This window comes from Anopheles merus, chromosome 2R, assembly GCF_017562075.2.
Source record: "Anopheles merus strain MAF chromosome 2R, AmerM5.1, whole genome shotgun sequence".
NCBI lineage: Eukaryota > Metazoa > Arthropoda > Insecta > Diptera > Culicidae > Anopheles > Anopheles merus.
This window is the reverse complement of record NC_054082.1, coordinates 63041463-63058595: the sequence shown is the minus strand read 5'-3', so window position 1 is coordinate 63058595 and position 17133 is coordinate 63041463. Positions and strand designations below refer to the sequence as shown.

General features: G+C 38.8%; 1 protein-coding gene across 1 annotated transcript; it reads left to right on the top strand.

Annotated features, from left to right (window-relative positions):
- The first annotated feature begins 7783 nt into the window (after window positions 1–7783).
- On the top strand, window positions 7784–8380 carry LOC121600909 (aurora kinase A-A-like). Its single transcript, XM_041929685.1, is given in 4 exon segments — window positions 7784–7819; window positions 7946–7973; window positions 7976–8061; window positions 8063–8380. Coding segments are annotated over 4 exon segments (468 nt in total).
- The last annotated feature ends 8753 nt before the right edge of the window (window positions 8381–17133 follow it).

Sequence of the window (17133 nt, the reverse complement as noted above, 5' to 3'; positions counted from 1 at the left end):
GGCAACAAAATTCAACATCAAATTTCAAGGCATTCAAATAGTGCAAGATGGCTTCATTTGGATGAAACATGGCCGTAACAACGATAATAGATGGCAACAAAACTCAACATCAAATTTTCTAGGCCATTGAAATAGTGCAAGATGGCTTCATTTGGAGAAACATGGCCGTAACAACGATAATAGATGGCAACAAAACTCAACATCAAATTTCAAGGCCATTGAAATAGTTTCAAGATGGCTTCATTTGAATAAAGCATGCCGTAAAACAACGATAATAGATGGCAACTAAATTCAACATCAAATTTTCTAGACCATTGACATAGTGCAAGATGGCTTCATTTGGATGAAACATGGCCGTAACAACGATAATAGATGGCAACAAAACTCAACATCAAATTTCAAGGCATTCAAATAGTGCAAGATGGCTTCATTTGGATGAAACATGCCGTAACAACGATTATAAATGGCAACAAAACTCACATCAAATTTCAAGGCCATTCAAATAGTGCAGATGGCTTCATTGGGATGAAACATGGCCGTAACAACGATAATAGATGGCAACAAAACTCATCATCAAACTTCAAGGCCATTCAAATAGTGCAAAATGGCTTCATTTGGATGAAACATGGCCGTAACAACGATGATAGCCATTCAAATAGTGCAAAAGGCTTCATTGGATGAAACATTGGCCGTAACTACGTGATAGCCATTCAAATAGTGCAAGATGGCTTCATTGGATGAACATGGCCGTACAACGATATAGATGGCAACAAAATTCAACATCAAATTTCAAGGCCATTCAAATAGTGCAAGATGGCTTCATTTGGATGAAACATGGCCCGTAACAACGATAAAGATGGCAACAAAACTCAACATCAATTTCAAGGCCATTCAAATAGTGCAAGATGGCTTCATTTGGATGAAACATGGCCGTAACAACGATAATAGATGGCAACAAAACTCAACATCAAATTTCAAGGCCATGCAAATAGTGCAAGATGGCTTCATTTGAATAAAGCATGGCCGTAACAACGATAATAGATGGCAACAAAACTCAACATCAAATTTCAAGGCCATTCAAATAGTGCAAGATGGCTTCATTTGATGAAACCATGGCCGTAACAACGATAATAATGGCAACAAAACTCAACATCAAATTTCAAGGCCATTCAATAGTGCAAGATGGCTTCATTTGGATGAAACATGGCGTAACAACGATAATAGATGGCAACAAAATTCAACATCAAATTTCAAGGCCATTCAATAGTGCAAGATGGCTTCATTTGGATGAAACATGCCGTAACAACGATATCAGATGGCAACAAAAATCAACATCAAATTCAAGCCATTCAAATAGTGCAAGATGGCTTCATTTGGATGAAACATGGCCGTAACAACGATAATAAATGGCAACAAAACTCAACATCAAATTTCAAGGCCATTCAAATAGTGCAAAATGGCTTCATTTGGATGAAACATGGCCGTAACAACGATGATAGCCATTCAAATAGTGCAAGATGGCTTCATTTGGATGAAACATGGCAGTTACAACGATAATAGATGGCAACAAAACTCAACATCAAATTTCAAGTCAAGGCCATCAATAGTGCAAGATGGCTTCATTTGGATGAAACATGGCCGTAACAACGATAATAGATGGCAACAAAACTCAACATCAAATTTCAAGCCATTCAAATAGTGCAAGATGGCTTCATTGGATGAAACATGGCCGTAACAACGATAATAGATGGCAACAAAATCACATCAAATTTCAAGGCATTCAAATAGTGCAAGATGGCTTCATTTGGATGAAACATGGCCGTAACAACGATAATAGATGGCAACAAAAACTCAACATCAAATTTCAAGGCCATTCAAATAGTGCAAGATGGCTTCATTTGGATGAAACATGGCCGTAACAACGATAATAAATGGCAACAAAACTCAACATCAAATTTCAAGGCCATTCAAATAGTGCAAGATGGCTTCATTTGGATGAAACATGGCCGTAACAACGATAATAGATGGCAACAAAATTCAACATCAAATTTCAAGGCCATTCAAATAGTGCAGATGGCTTCATTTGGATGAAACATGGCCGTAACAACGATAATAGATGGCAACAAAACTCAACATCAAATTTTCTAGGCCATTGAAATAGTGCAAGATGGCTTCATTTGGATGAAACATGGCCGTACAACGATAAAGATAGAGATGGCAACAAAACTCAACATCAAATTTCAAGGCATTCAAATAGTGCAAGATGGCTTCATTTGAATAAAGCATGGCCGTAACAACGATAATAGATGGCAACAAAATTCAACATCAAATTTTCTAGACCATTGACATAGTGCAAGATGGCTTCATTTGGATGAAACATGGCCGTAACAACGATAATAGATGGCAACAAACTCAACATCAAATTTCAAGGCCATTCAAATAGTGCAAGATGGCTTCATTTGGATGAAACATGGCCGTAACAACGATTATAAATGGCAACAAAACTCAACATCAAATTTCAAGGCCATTCAAATAGTGCAAGATGGCTTCATTGGATGAAACATGGCCGTAACAACGATAATAGATGGCAACAAAACTCAACATCAAATTTCAAGGCCATTCAAATAGTGCAAGATGGCTTCATTTGGATGAAACATGCCGTAACAACGATAATAGATGGCAACAAAACTCAACATCAAATTTTCTAGGCCATTGAAATAGTGCAAAATGGCTTCATTTGGATGAAACATGGCCGTAACAACGATAATAGATGGCAACAAAACTCAACATCAAATTTCAAGGCCATTCAAATAGTTCAAGATGGCTTCATTTGAATAAAGCATGGCCGTAACAACGATAATAGATGGCAACTAAATTCATTATCAAATTTTCTAGACCATTGACATAGTGCAAGATGGCTTCATTTGGATGAAACATGGCCGTAACAACGATAATAGATGGCAACACAACTCAACATCAAATTTCAAGGCCATTCAAATAGTGCAAGATGGCTTCATTTGGATGAAACATGGCCGTAACAACGATTATAAATGGCAACAAACTCAACATCAAATTTCAAGGCCATTCAAATAGTGCAAGATGGCTTCATTTGGATGAAACATGGCCGTAACAACGATAATAGATGGCAACAACATTCAACATCATATTTCAAGGCCGTTCAAATAGTGCAAGATGGCTTCATTTGGATGAAACATGGCCGTAACAACGATATCAGATGGCAACAAAACTCAACATCAAATTTCAAGGCCATTCAAATAGTGAAAGATGGCTTCATTTGGATGAAACATGGCCGTAACAACGATAATAGATGGCAACAAAGTTCAACATCAAATTTCAGGGCCATTCAAATAGTGCAAAATGGCTTCATTTGGATGAAACATGGCCGTAACAACGATGATAGCCATTCAAATAGTGCAAAATGGCTTCATTTGGATGAAACATGGCCGTAACAACGATGATAGCCATTCAAATAGTGCAAGATGGCTTCATTTGGATGAAACATGGCCGTAACAACGATAATAGATGGCAACAAAATTCAACATCAAATTTCAAGGCCATTCAAATAGTGCAAGATGGCTCCATTTGGATGCAACATGGCCGTAACAACGATAATAGATGGCAACAAAATTCGACATCAAATTTCAAGGCCATTCAAATAGTGCAAGATGGCTTCATTTGGATGAAACATGGCCGTAACAACGATAATAGATGGCAACAAAACTCAACATCAAATTTTCTAGGCCATTGAAATAGTGCAAGATGGCTTCATTTGGATGAAACATGGCCGCAACAACGATAATAGATGGCAACAAAATTCAACATCATAATTCAAGGCCATTCAAATAGTGCAAGATGGCTTCATTTGGATGAAACATGGCCGTAACAACGATAATAGATGGCAACTAAATTCAACATCAAATTTCAAGGCCATTCAAATAGTGCAAGATAGCTTCATTTGGATGAAACATGGCCGTAACAACGATAATAGATGGCAAAAAATTCAACATCAAATTTCAAGGCCATTCAAATAGTGCAAGATGGCTTCATTTGGATGAACATGGCCGTAACAACGATAATAGATGGCAACAAAATTCAACATCAAATTCAAGGCCATTGAAATAGTGCAAGATGGCTTCATTTGGATGAAACATGGCCGTAACAACGATAATAGATGGCAACAAAATTCAACATCAAATTTCAAGGCCATTCAAATAGTGCAAGATGGCTTCATTTGGATGAAACATGGCCGTAACAACGATAATAGATGGCAACAAAACTCAACATCATATTTCAAGGCCATTCAAATAGTGCAAAATGGCTCCATTTGGATGAAACATGGCCGTAACAACGATAATAGATGGCAACAAAACTCAACATCAAATTTCAAGGCCATGCAAATAGTGCAAAATGGCTTCATTTGGATGAAACATGGCCGTAACAACGATAATAGATGGCAACAAAATTGAACATCAAATTTCAAGGTCATTCAAATAGTGCAAGATGGCTTCATTTGGATGCAACATGGCCGTAACAACGATAATAGATGGCAACAAAACTCAACATCAAATTTCAAGGCCATTCAAATAGTGCAAGATGGCTTCATTTGGATGAAACATGGCCCTAACAACGATACAGGGTTTTCGAGGATTGGTAAAAGATTTTTTAAGGCCCCACTATGGCAATCAAAGCAGCCCTGACAAGAAAAACGAGATAGTGTGCGATTGATCGGTCATGTAATCTGTCAAATATTCAAAAAATAAAGTTTGTTTACATTTTGAACCGAACGATAGCTCTCACGATGTACAAAGGCGAATGATTTAAAAAAGCATACATCGGTGATGAAAGTGTTGTGTGTAATGTGTAAAATAAACAGCTGAAAAATTATAAATGGCGGTAGAATCGACTTCGCAGGCCTGAAAGCAGTTTAGTGTAAGTAAAGCATAGCCAATAATTGTAATATTAAATCAATTAAAGCGGTGTTTTCTATGCAGCTGTTGTGCAACCGTGTTGAGCCGGCGAACGTTCGAAAGAGGGAAGAAAGAATGCCGGCAATTCAACTAAACGATGTTCGATCATGGAAAACAAGGTAAGTTGTAATGAACGTAAGTAAGTAATGAACGTAATTCTTCCACCAGGCTTGCCAAAGTCAGCTTACTTGCAGCTTCTCCTTGTTCAACAACTGCAGTTTCATCAGCTTCCAGTTTAGAAATCAATCTAGCTCGGATGTCCGCATCCCGTGGCGATTGGTGTTTGTTGACCATGGCAGCATATGAAGTAAAATCATCCGCATCACTCTTGGCGTACTGCAGGCACTGGTAACGGGAGTGAAAAACCGACTTCTGGCAACCAAACAACTTCTTCAGTTTTGTAATGGTCTCATCCAGAGAGAAATCGCGAGGATGCTTTGGCAGAATAGCAAATTGGCATTGGCTTTGGCATCAAAGAAAACTCCTGCGTCCGGATCGTACAGGAAATCTTCGTACTCGATGGTCTACTCGCTTCGTACTCGATCGTACTCGATGGTCTTCTCGCTTCCGCTAGCCGCCGTCGAAAAAGTTCGATTTGCTAAATTTTCGATCTGGTGCTGCTGCTTCGCGACGAGATTCGCCAACTTGCTCGTTTGGTGGTTAACTTAGAACTTATTTATTACTAAAGAGGCATAGGCTACTATGCCTAGGAAGCGAAATTATGCTGAGGCAAAATCCTACTGATTGGTAGTCATAGCCTACTACACAAAGCCCGCTCGCCATTGGACGCTTGGACAATTCCTTTTACAAGCATTCGGTGACCAGTTTGCGAAACGTCTTGCCGCACGCCTGGTACAGGCCCTTCTTGTCCGTCCCGGCATCGATCGTGGACTGATCGTTCGGCAGCGTCAGCATCATCACCTTCATCTGCGGGTAGTTGTGGTACGGCGCAGTTCCGGTCGCCATCTCGATCGCGGTAAGCCGAACGACTAGAAGCCGTATCCGTGGTCCCGCTCCATCTCCTCCGGCGCGATCCAGCACGACGTGCCGATAAACGTGTGGTACACCTTCTGCCGCGACATGTCTCCATCGGTGGCGAGCCACGCGCTCATCCGCTATATTTAAGGAGCAGTCGTCGCCGGGCAGTAGGATGGCCACCTTGATGTCCACGTAATGGGCAATGCGAAATGTGCACTCAATTGACAAGCGCACAGCAAGATCCAGCAAACGTTACCGACAGTCTTTGTCGCCGTGAAAATGCTTCTAATGCACGGGTGAGTTGGATTTATAACGACAAGCATACGTTTTTTTCTTTCTTTAGTTTCAGCTAATGCCAGACGAACGATCGAATGACTGTTGCCTCGGAAGGGAGGTCTCATCTCTGACTTGGATGTGATGGCACCGAGTCGATTGGTCGCAGTTGGCCCTGGTGCTTTGAATGAGGCGACATCGGAGAAGCTGAACGCTTCGTGGACGTGTTGTGTTTAGATTAGGAGCGGGCGTGTTGTGTGCAGATCTCGATCGGCGAAGTGCTGTAGTGATATTGTGTAGTGATTGTGTCTATATGTTTGTTTTAAGTGTGATTGCATTAGTTTTATGCAACTAAATCATGAGCATCGGTTTCTGTATTGAATACTTCGAAAGTATTTATACAAGTATACAAAATACAGTGTAAATGATGATGAACTAGTTTCATTTAAAGGTGTCGAACTTTGTATGTTATAGTAGGTCATTTGTTTTTGTGTGGTGTGTAAACATTAAGTAAGATTGATCCCAGTGCTAGAGTGAATTCTTTGCTGAATAAAATAGTGTACAAATATTGTTTTAAAAAACTGTGTGTTTTGTGTATTTTTCGGTAGCAAAAAAATATCACTAAAGTGCAAAAAGGTAAGAAGGAAATTTCTCAGCTACGATGTTCTCCTTTTTTTTGGGCCTGATGTATTCGCTTCCGCATTCTTCATAATGTGCATATAAATGATTGTTCCTATGTTCCGCCAACAATGTGTTTGAGACGATGCAGTTGCATAATGTGAACAAAACGATAATGTGTAAATATGATGATGTAATTTCCCTGCCTGGTTGCCTGGCTGGCTGAGTGGATGGCAGAATGGCTCACTGGCTGGTTAGTGCTGACTAAAATCGGATGCGCTTGGCCCCCGCCAGAGTGCCGGGTGCATCATACATTGGTGTTCCGTTGCTAGTGCTCGGCTGAGCAGATATTTTGTAATATTTATCATCGAAAACCCTCACCACTCATTTCTTTCCTTTTTATGTATTTTATATTTTCATCAGTAGGAGTATCTCGTTTAATTTATTTATTTATTTATTTATTTTTTAGAAATTGAAGTACATAAATCGGTCTATCCGTTTATATCGGTTTCATAAGCCTCTTCAATCGTTCAATGGTCAATCAATCATGGTCAACACTCTTACACTTCTGACGAACGTAAGTATGAACTGAATGAAAAAATATGCTCAGTAATCAATTGTGATATGTTCAAACCCAATTCATAGACAAACCAATTGCATTTGAGTGCAAAAAAAATACTGCTTATACATTGTTTCATTTTGGTTTTATCCCTCTCCATCTCTCTCTTGATAGGAATGCCTGGTCGCTAGCTGCAGCTTCCCATCGATGTAGGCACTCGATCTTCGAGGTTTTACTTCACCTGATCTAGCCATCGAAGCTGTGCTTCCTTGCTTCTAGTACCGAACTGAGTGCCGCTTTCGAACACCTTGCTGTTGGGGCACGAGTCTGGCATCTTTACAACATGTCCCAGCCACCGCAAACAGCCATGTCCGACGTGCCATACGGCTTCAGTAAGCTCGTGGTTGATCATTCGCATCCACACCCCATGCTCGAATGCACCGCTTAAGATGATCCGGAGGATGCGTCGGCCGTCGTGTTTCGCCGCTGTCCTTTGCATGCTGTAAAGTAACACACCTATTCATCGCAGCACGAGCGCAACGTGATACATCGTGACATCATCCGGAAAACTTGCAGCTGGGGCACGGTGGTGATCTGAAGATTGCCGATTTCGGTTGGTCCGTGCACGAGCCGACCTTGTTCCGGTACGACGCTGTGCGTTTCGCTCGGCTATTTATCGCCCGAGATGGTGCATGGTCAGCCGCACATAAAAACTGTCGATCTATCGAATTTGGGCGTGCTGGCATACAAGCTGCTGTGCGGTAAGGTCCCGGTTTTGGCGACCACGTATGAGGAAACGTACTATAAAATCATGAAGGTGCAGTTTAAGATGCCGCCAGATATGACGAAGCCGGCGGCCCATCTGATCTCGCGACTGTTCGTTAAGGATCTGGCCAGCCGTATGCCGCTGAAACATGTTGCGTCCATCCCTGGATACTGCTGCACGTGCACACAAAATAAATAGGAATTGCTGCTACCATGTACCATTTATCGTTTTGTTCTCACTAAGTATGTTTATAAGATACCTGTACCCTTTAGTTTTTTAAACCCTTTCTCTTATAACATGTAGTGGTATTTGAATGGCAATTGATGGGTTTTGCATTGTGATGAACAAGATCGTGACCAGCCTCTCGTGGTACCTTTAGTGCTTTAGTTCTATATTAAGGAGAGCGTGGAAGGGTATGGCTACATTTATTACGGCGCTGCCATGCACCTTTCGTTGCAACGATAAGATATAGCTAGTGTTCTGTTTTTGATGATATGTTATATGTTGGGATAATTTGTTCGGCTATTTATTTAGATGACCTATTCAACTAGCTACATAACGGTGTAATTTGGAATAGGAAAAAAATATTAATCATTCCGTATGCCCTAATGGCAGAAAGCTGGTTTCTATATAGGTTAGACGTAGTTCTATTCCCTCGCGCAGCACACACCAACCAGTGATTGACTATCCGGTTAGGTGATACGAATAAGTCTTGTAAGCATTTATACATAACGTCAGCATGACCACGTTTGTCGGCTGTAGCGGAAATAAAGCATAACAATTATTTATTTGTTACGCTGTGGGCAACGCTGTGCGGTCCCGTGATATAGTCATCAATTCGTACGACCTAATAACATGCCTGTCATGGGTTCAAACCTCATACGGTTCGTCCCCCCGTAGCAAGGATCAACTATCCGGCTGCGTGGTACCAAATCAGTTTCGAAAGCCTGTACAGGTCAATATGTTCGCGTCGTTAAGCCAAAAAGAAAGAAAGTGCTGCGTTGTCGTGATGGATACGGTAAAAGTGCTTCCATCTTAACAGAAGGTGTTCTATCATCTACCAAAATTGTTGTTTGAGAAATGGAACTAGCTTGCAAAAAGGTTTGGTCAGTCTGATTGATGAAAAAAAAAATCAAAATAGTTAGGTGTTTTTACTTCTCTTTTTTCCGTTTCGGACATAACTGTTGTCACTAATGGTATGCCTGTACCACTAATTGATTTATCAATGTAATTAACCTATTGATTACCCACATCAGGATAGTCAGTCCTATGTATGAGGGGGGGCGGTCCATACGGGACTTGAGCCCATGACGAGCATGTTGTTTGGAAAACTAGTTTAGTGCATAACCATCAACTTATTTTCCTTCATTGAAGAACAGAGAAGCTGTTGTGGTCCGATCGAACTTAGCCATTCTGTCCATCTGGGTGTGCCACTCAGCGATAGCAGTCGACGGCTTCCGTATGATGTGTGCGTGGAAGGATGTGCGTGAGTTACAGGTCGCTGACCAGACGATTGAGAGAGAGATAGTGCAAAAAAGAGGGAGATCTAACCTACAGCGCACATGTAGTGAGTGTGGTGATTTCCGAAATATTTTTTATTAATAACAACTTTTTATTCCGTCCAATCGAATAGCCGCGTCCATCCTTGCTAAGATCAATCACAAGACTGACGATTCTCCTCCTCTCCTCGAAAAGCCTCCTATTTTGGCACGTCCATACGAACGGATGTATCACCTCTCGCTATCTCACTCTCTCCGCGATTAGCCTGATTTTTATTTTGAATGTGCCGATACTTTTCGTTAATCGCTATTATATCTTAACTGTTTTCATGTTTCTACTTAATAAACTTATATTTGTATGTTCTTATCTGATTATCTGATCATCATTAAATGATTGTTACTTGCCTTATTCAAATCTATGGTATATATTTATTTTCCTTGCTGCTCTCGATCCCTACATGCTTCTCCTCGCCTACTCTTTATGGTTTAGTAGTTGTAGTTTCCGACTATGGGTTTGTAGAATATTATTCTTCAGTTTAATCTTTTACTTAAGTTTAATCTACTTTGCTATTTAGACTACGTATATCTTGCGATAACTTTGATTTTGTTTATGATTCTATGACCACTGGTTTTTATGAGTAGTAATCTCGTAGAGATTATATGATATTCTTCTTTGGCTCAACAACCGATGCCGGTCAAGGCCTGCCAACCCACTTGTGGGGTTGGGTTTCAGTGACTTATTGATTTCCCCCCATAGCAGGATAGTCAGTCCTACGTATGGCGGCACGGTTGAACCCATGACGGGCATGTTGTTAAGTCGTACGAGTTGACGACTGTACCATGAGACCGGCCAAGATTATATGATATATAGAATAAAAATACTACTCTCTGCTCCTATTTCCTTATTTTCCTATAATAAAAATTCTGTTTCCTCAATTTGCCTAAAGTTTTTTTTTTTGTTATTTTTGTGATTTTTGGTTTTGTAATAGATGATAAAATCAGTAATAATGTTCGCCTTTTGCATCAACCCTGATTTCGTTTTCCCGAATAAGGCGCTGATCTTGCTAGCAGCCGTATAATAGTCATGGCATATTTCCTTGAATTCTTGAAAATCTCTAACTTGTTGTATATCCATGAGTCTTATTTTTGAATTCATAATCCTTGTGCTGTATCCCCCGCATTGCTCAATTATGTCTTCATAGTAAAATGTTGTTGCTATCCTTCCATCGTGAAGACGTGATGTCGGTGTCAACTTTCCCAAACTTTAGTTGGCTGTCCTTACTGAAAAGAAAGGTTACGTGAATAATAAATATGAATTTTCCAAATAAATTATTCTGTTAACGTTATTTTGGTTCCTGGTTTCCTCTGTTTTGATCTGTTCTTCCTGATTCTATGTATTGCAGTAAATTTTCAATTTCCGTTGAAACTCGCTGTTCTTGTCGATTTTTCATTCTTCTGCTATTGTCATCGGAGTAGATTTTTAATATCTGTAATATACAATATAACTGTAGTTTTTTTATTGATACGTTATAATAAAATGTGGTTTTTTTATGTTTGTTAGCTGTAACCATTCCGCTTGTAATCATGTGATTGTCTAGTTCTTCAATCCTGGCTCTGTAAATTCTCTACATAGTGTGCTTCTAACGGTTTAGTCCTGTGTCCCGAAAAATGTTCTGTCTTGTCTTTCTTCCGATCCTCTACAAGTATAACTCATGCTTATAGTGTCTGTGATGTCCCTTTTCCCCGTGTGTCCTTGTCTAAGGATCTTGGCGTCTTCTTTGACCCGAGTCTCTCTTTCAAAGAGCACACGGACTATGTCATCAACAAGGCCAACAAAAGTCTTGGTTATATTTGTAGCATGTCCACTGAAATTCGTGATCTTTTTTGTCTCAAGTCCCTTTATTGTTGTTGGGTCCGTTCCGTACTAGAATAAGCCTGTGTCATCTGGTCTACTGTCCAATTATCTCTGCTCCAAAGGATTGAGAGTATCCAGAGACGTTTTACGAGGGTCGTATTTCGCTGGGTCATCACTCTATTCCGCTTCCTTCGTATTACGATAGATGCACTCTATTAGGCCTTGCCAAGTTGGAGCACCGCCTCTCGGTCGCTCAGGCTTCTTTCGTTGCTGGCATATTGCTTAATACGATTGATACTCCTTCCAACTCCTCCGCGAATAATTGTATGCTATAGTCAGTAAGCACTATTGCTGTAACCCAACGTGGTCGAGCAATTGATAAAATAAAATAAAATAAAATAAATAAAATTTATTTTTACTACGAAGTCGTTGTGGAAAAAAGATACTAGTTTTGTTTCCATTCGTGATGGGATTCCCTGTCCTCTTTGTATTTAAACAATTTTGTTGTTCATTAGCTGACGTCGGGTTATGGCATACTACACTCAAAATATTTTGAATAAAACTAATTCACATCTGTTGATACTCTAAATCATTATCCTACCCATTACTTGAAGGCTCAGGTACAGTTTAAACTCGGTAATTTATTATATGTAAATTTTCTCTAAATTAGTTCTAGTTCGCCAATCTATGGCTCTCTCTGTAAAGTATTTCAGTCATCAACAATTTTATCTAAAGCAACCTCGTTTGTTAAGTGCTTTACTAGTGTTATTATTATTTCTGTATTGCTCCATTTAAAGTGCCATTGCATTTAAACATATAAGAAAAATAAATTATATACGCCACGTTTCATCATATACCCTAGTTAAACCAGAATCCACGTCCTTCTTTGCACATTGTATGATGTTTATAATCTGGTATATAAACACAAAAAATAGAAGAACTACTTCTTAGATAGCGTCTACTTGCACATTATTTTAGCAAATTTTGATTGATATTCCAATATGTTTCACCATAGGACTGAAGAACAGACAGTTATTACGCAGCCCCTTTATATCTATTAGCTTTATTGTAAGCGAAAACTACGAATCCCTTGTAGATTATTCTTTTCTTCTCTCAATTAATTTAGTTAATTTTAATTAATATGAATTAATTTTACGTCGATAACTGTTAACTTTTACTGGATGTTAAGTAGTTTATATTACTCTTTGTTCTAGAATTATATTTTAATTAATGTTATATTTTATCGATTGAGTTGTCTGATTGTTTTGTCAAACACTAGAAAATTATTAGCCAGCCATCAACTCTATCTCCAGAGTCTTATTGTGATTATCTGGCTGAAACAACCATTTAGACCATTTCTGCACCGGTAAGGTGAATGCAATAGCGACTCTAACTAGCTCGGGATCTCTTCAATTTGTCTAATCTCTATAGTTTGTTTCACAGCTCTTTCAATTCCAGTACATCTTATTCTAATTTAGAAATGATTTCAAAACTGTATATTCTTAATTTGTCCACGGTTTTGTCAGTAAGCGATTCTGTAAAGGCCTTATTAGTAGTTACCGACCTCTGGATATTAAACATTTTTCTTTGCCGTTAACTATTCTCAATATTAATTAAAATACTGCAATTATTTTCGATGACAATTCAAGGATAAATAGACTAAAAAATAATTTCACACATTATTAAGTTTTTTTTTTATTGACCATCAACTGGGTAACATTGCATGAAATCCATCCCGTTTGGATTCCAGGTTAAATGAAAGATGCTTGCTTTTCAAAATATCAGCTCAAAATATATAATTTTTCATGAACTCGATCGTAGTAATATATTCAATATACGACCAATTTACGGCTAAATATAGAATTATTTCAGTCCAATTCCATCTATATTCCTACCCATAAAAGATGTCTAAAGTAAACCATCTCGTGCAAAGCCACGATAACTACTATGGATCGCATTTATAAAACTTCAATGGACGAACCCATATCCACTTTATGTATCGTGTTTGTACGTTAAATTCAGTAGCTCTAGAAGTTTCTCCTCCAGTCCTCCTAGTCCATGTTTTAGTTCAATGTATGAAATGTAATATTCAAGCAAACTCAGATGAATATAATGTAAAAATTGAGCAGTCTCCTCATGTAGCCCTCCTAGAGGAGTTCATAGTACTTTTTGATTTATATTAAGCCACAACTTCTAATATGTTCATTTGTTTCGCTACTCATACATCCAATTCTTGAATTATTATTGCAAGTAACCCTCCCAGAGGCGTCATTATATATTTTTTTAAATTATTAATCCTGGTGCATCTTTCAATATCAATAGTGTTGATTTCATTTTTTTTTTATTTCTATATGTAGCGCTCCCAGAGGCGCCGATGATTTATTTTGTTATAACAAGTATAGCCCTCCCAGAGGCGTCATTGTATAACTAATTCTCACTTCATGTAACCATCCTAGAGCCGTCTATGGTCTTGTTATTTATTGCAAGTAGAGCCCTCTCAGAGGCGTCATTGTCTTTTATCATGGATTATTTTGGATTATTTATTCATGTTAATTTTTTAGTCTTAATATTGTTTCTTTCATTTTTTCTTTCAGTATTACTACATGTAGCCCTCCCAGAGGCGTCCATGATGTAGTTCGTTATAACAAGTATAGCCCTCCCAGAGGCGTCATTGTACAACTATTTTTTTACTTCATGTAGCCCTCCCAGAGGCGTCCATGGTTTTGTTCTTCATTGCAAGTAGCGCCCTCTGAGAGGCGTCATTGTCTTTCACCATTTTTTGAGTTATTTATTCTTGTAAAATTTTCATTCTTAATATTGTTTCTTTTTTATTAAGTATTACTACATGTAGCCCTCCCAGAGGCGTCCATGATTGAATTTGTTATAACAATTGTAGCCCTCCCAGAGGCGTCATTGTATAACTAATTCTCATTTCATGTAACCATCCCAGAGGCGTCCGTGGTTTTGTTCTATATGACAAGTATATCCCTCCCAGAGGCGTCATTGTATTTTATCATATTTTTCTTGTTGAAATTGTTTCTTCTGGTTCATTTTACAGTATTAATATTGTTTGAATTATTATTTTTTTATTATTTCTACATGTATCCTTCCAAGAGGCGTCCATGGTTTTGTTCTGTATTGAAAGTATAGGCCTGCCAGAGGAGTCATTGAATTTTAACATTTTATTTGATTTTGTAAATAGTTATCCTGGTTTACTCTTTAATATTTTTAAATTAATTTATTATTACTTCTTGTAGCCCTCCCAGAGGCGTCCATGGTTTGTATAGATACATTTTTGAAAAATAGATGCGTTCATACGTCGCTCTCGAGTGAGCAAGTAGGCACTCTAGCCATACCTCAAATATCCCATTCAGAGGCGTCGATCAATTCTTTAGTACAATTTTAGCCTACCCATAGGCTTAATTTCAATTTTTCGAAAGGCAATAATTTCAAATTTCGTTATTGAACACAATTTTGTTTTTTTTACCTTTTTTTAAGATTTGAACTCTTGTTTCACCATAGTGATCAATTTGGATGATCGGATTATGACCATTACATGACAACTGTGCGATCATCTCCAAATGTCAAAATAATCTTTTGTTTGCCGTGCTTCGTCTCCCCATAAGCAAGCATGCAAATTTAACAATTCTTTACCATCAAACACAAACCTATCCGTTTTCAAAACTAAACTAAAACAATGAAATTGCCACTCCGTCACAAGAAGCAAAGAAAACAAGGAACGTACATACCAAATTTCGAACAATTCCACCACCAGCCATCTCGAAATGCCGCGGCAACAATGATGCATCTTTGAACCGTTTGATGCGAAAGTACAGGCGGTTTCCATATCGACTGCATTTTCTCGGTCCGCTGATCATTCTTATTGTTTTCATCAGAAGCGTTCGATGTACCGACTTGCGCCATTGTGGTGATTTCCGAAATATTTTTTATTAATAACAACTTTTTATTCCGTCCAATCGAATAGCCGCGTCCATCCTTGCTAAGATCAATCACAAGACTGACGATTCTCCTCCTCTCCTCGAAAAGCCTCCTATGTTGACACTTCCATACGAACGGATGTATCGCCTCTCGCTATCTCACTCTCTCCGCGATTAGCCTGATTTTTATTTTGAATGCGCCGATACTTTTCGTTAATCGCTATTATATCTTAACTGTTTTCATGTTTCTACTTAATAAACTTATATTTGTATGTTCTTATCTGATTATCTGATCATCATTAAATGATAGTTACTTGCCTTATTCGAATCTATGGTATATATTTATTTTCCTTGCTGCTCTCGATCCCTACAGTGAGTATTCTCATTCGTGCGGCTGAGCTAAGGCAAATAGGACTAACAAGCCCGTGCTATTCATTTATAATTAGGGAATAAAGGATTTTATATGTTTGTGTCAATGCAAAGTAATCGTCTTCATCATTGTAGTTAACGTCCATGCATCCGACATCAAAGAAGCCAAAGCAATCAGAAACCGATTGATGATTTTAAAGCTCGCAGGCCACAGCGGGCATTAAGCACTGTTGCGGAAGGTCAGTCTTTTACGAACAAGAGCCCAACTGAATAGGAAAGGACTGTTCGAAGGGGAGTGGTTAGTACCAACATGTGATCGTCCTGATGATAGTTTTAAGAGTTTGTTCATTGTGTCAGGTAATTATTGTTTAAAATACGTTCGTGTAAAAAACGTATGTATGTTTGTCAATGATAATAAAAGGTTAAGGCTAAATATGTAGAGATAAGAAATATAAAAATAAAAAATAAATAAATAAAAATAAAACATAGTCCCCCTATCCTGTAAGTATACGATCGTCAGCAATTGACGTCGCATTCCAGTTAGCACCACGAGGAGGTAGGATTCGGAGTTCCAAGATAGCGGTTGCATAATAATACGTCCGCTTCCTGGCATTAGCTAGCCAGCTGGAAAGAGCTCGATGAATTTAAAGTGTTTAAAAATACGAAGAACAATATGTTAATACTTACTCAAACTCCTGAACTGATTGAATGGCACGCAAGATGGTAAGGAAATTGTTGGGCTGGGCTCGCTTAAGCTGGTACTCGCATATATATTCTATTAATGCTCCCGGTTTGTGCCTTTAGATCTTAAAAAGGGCTTGACCCAGCGCCATAAATTCTCGATGGTCTGTGTGTGTATTAATGGATCGCTTGGGTCGACAAAATTTTCGGAATGGTTGATCATCTCGTGCTCGTATCCTTTGCCGTCCAATCCGATGTAGGCACGCCAACCATCCGTCACAATTGTCGTTCCGGGGGCCACATTGTTCATAATGATGTCCTGCAAGTTGCCAGCGTCGCGTTTCTGAACCAGCTCCAGAAAAATCTCCTTTGTCTTTCGACAAATACCACCGACCAGCCAAACCTGGTTGTTGTCCGCGATCCGTCTTCTGTGGTACTTCCGTTTGGTAACGACGGACTCGTCGATCTCCACTGTGAGCCCTTCGTCTCCAATCTGTTGTCGGTGGGTTTCCACATATTCAGCGCTTATTTCGCGGAGTATTTTGAACCATTTTAGAATGGCTGTCTTACCTACAATGAGATAAAAAAAAACCATTAAAATTAAATTAA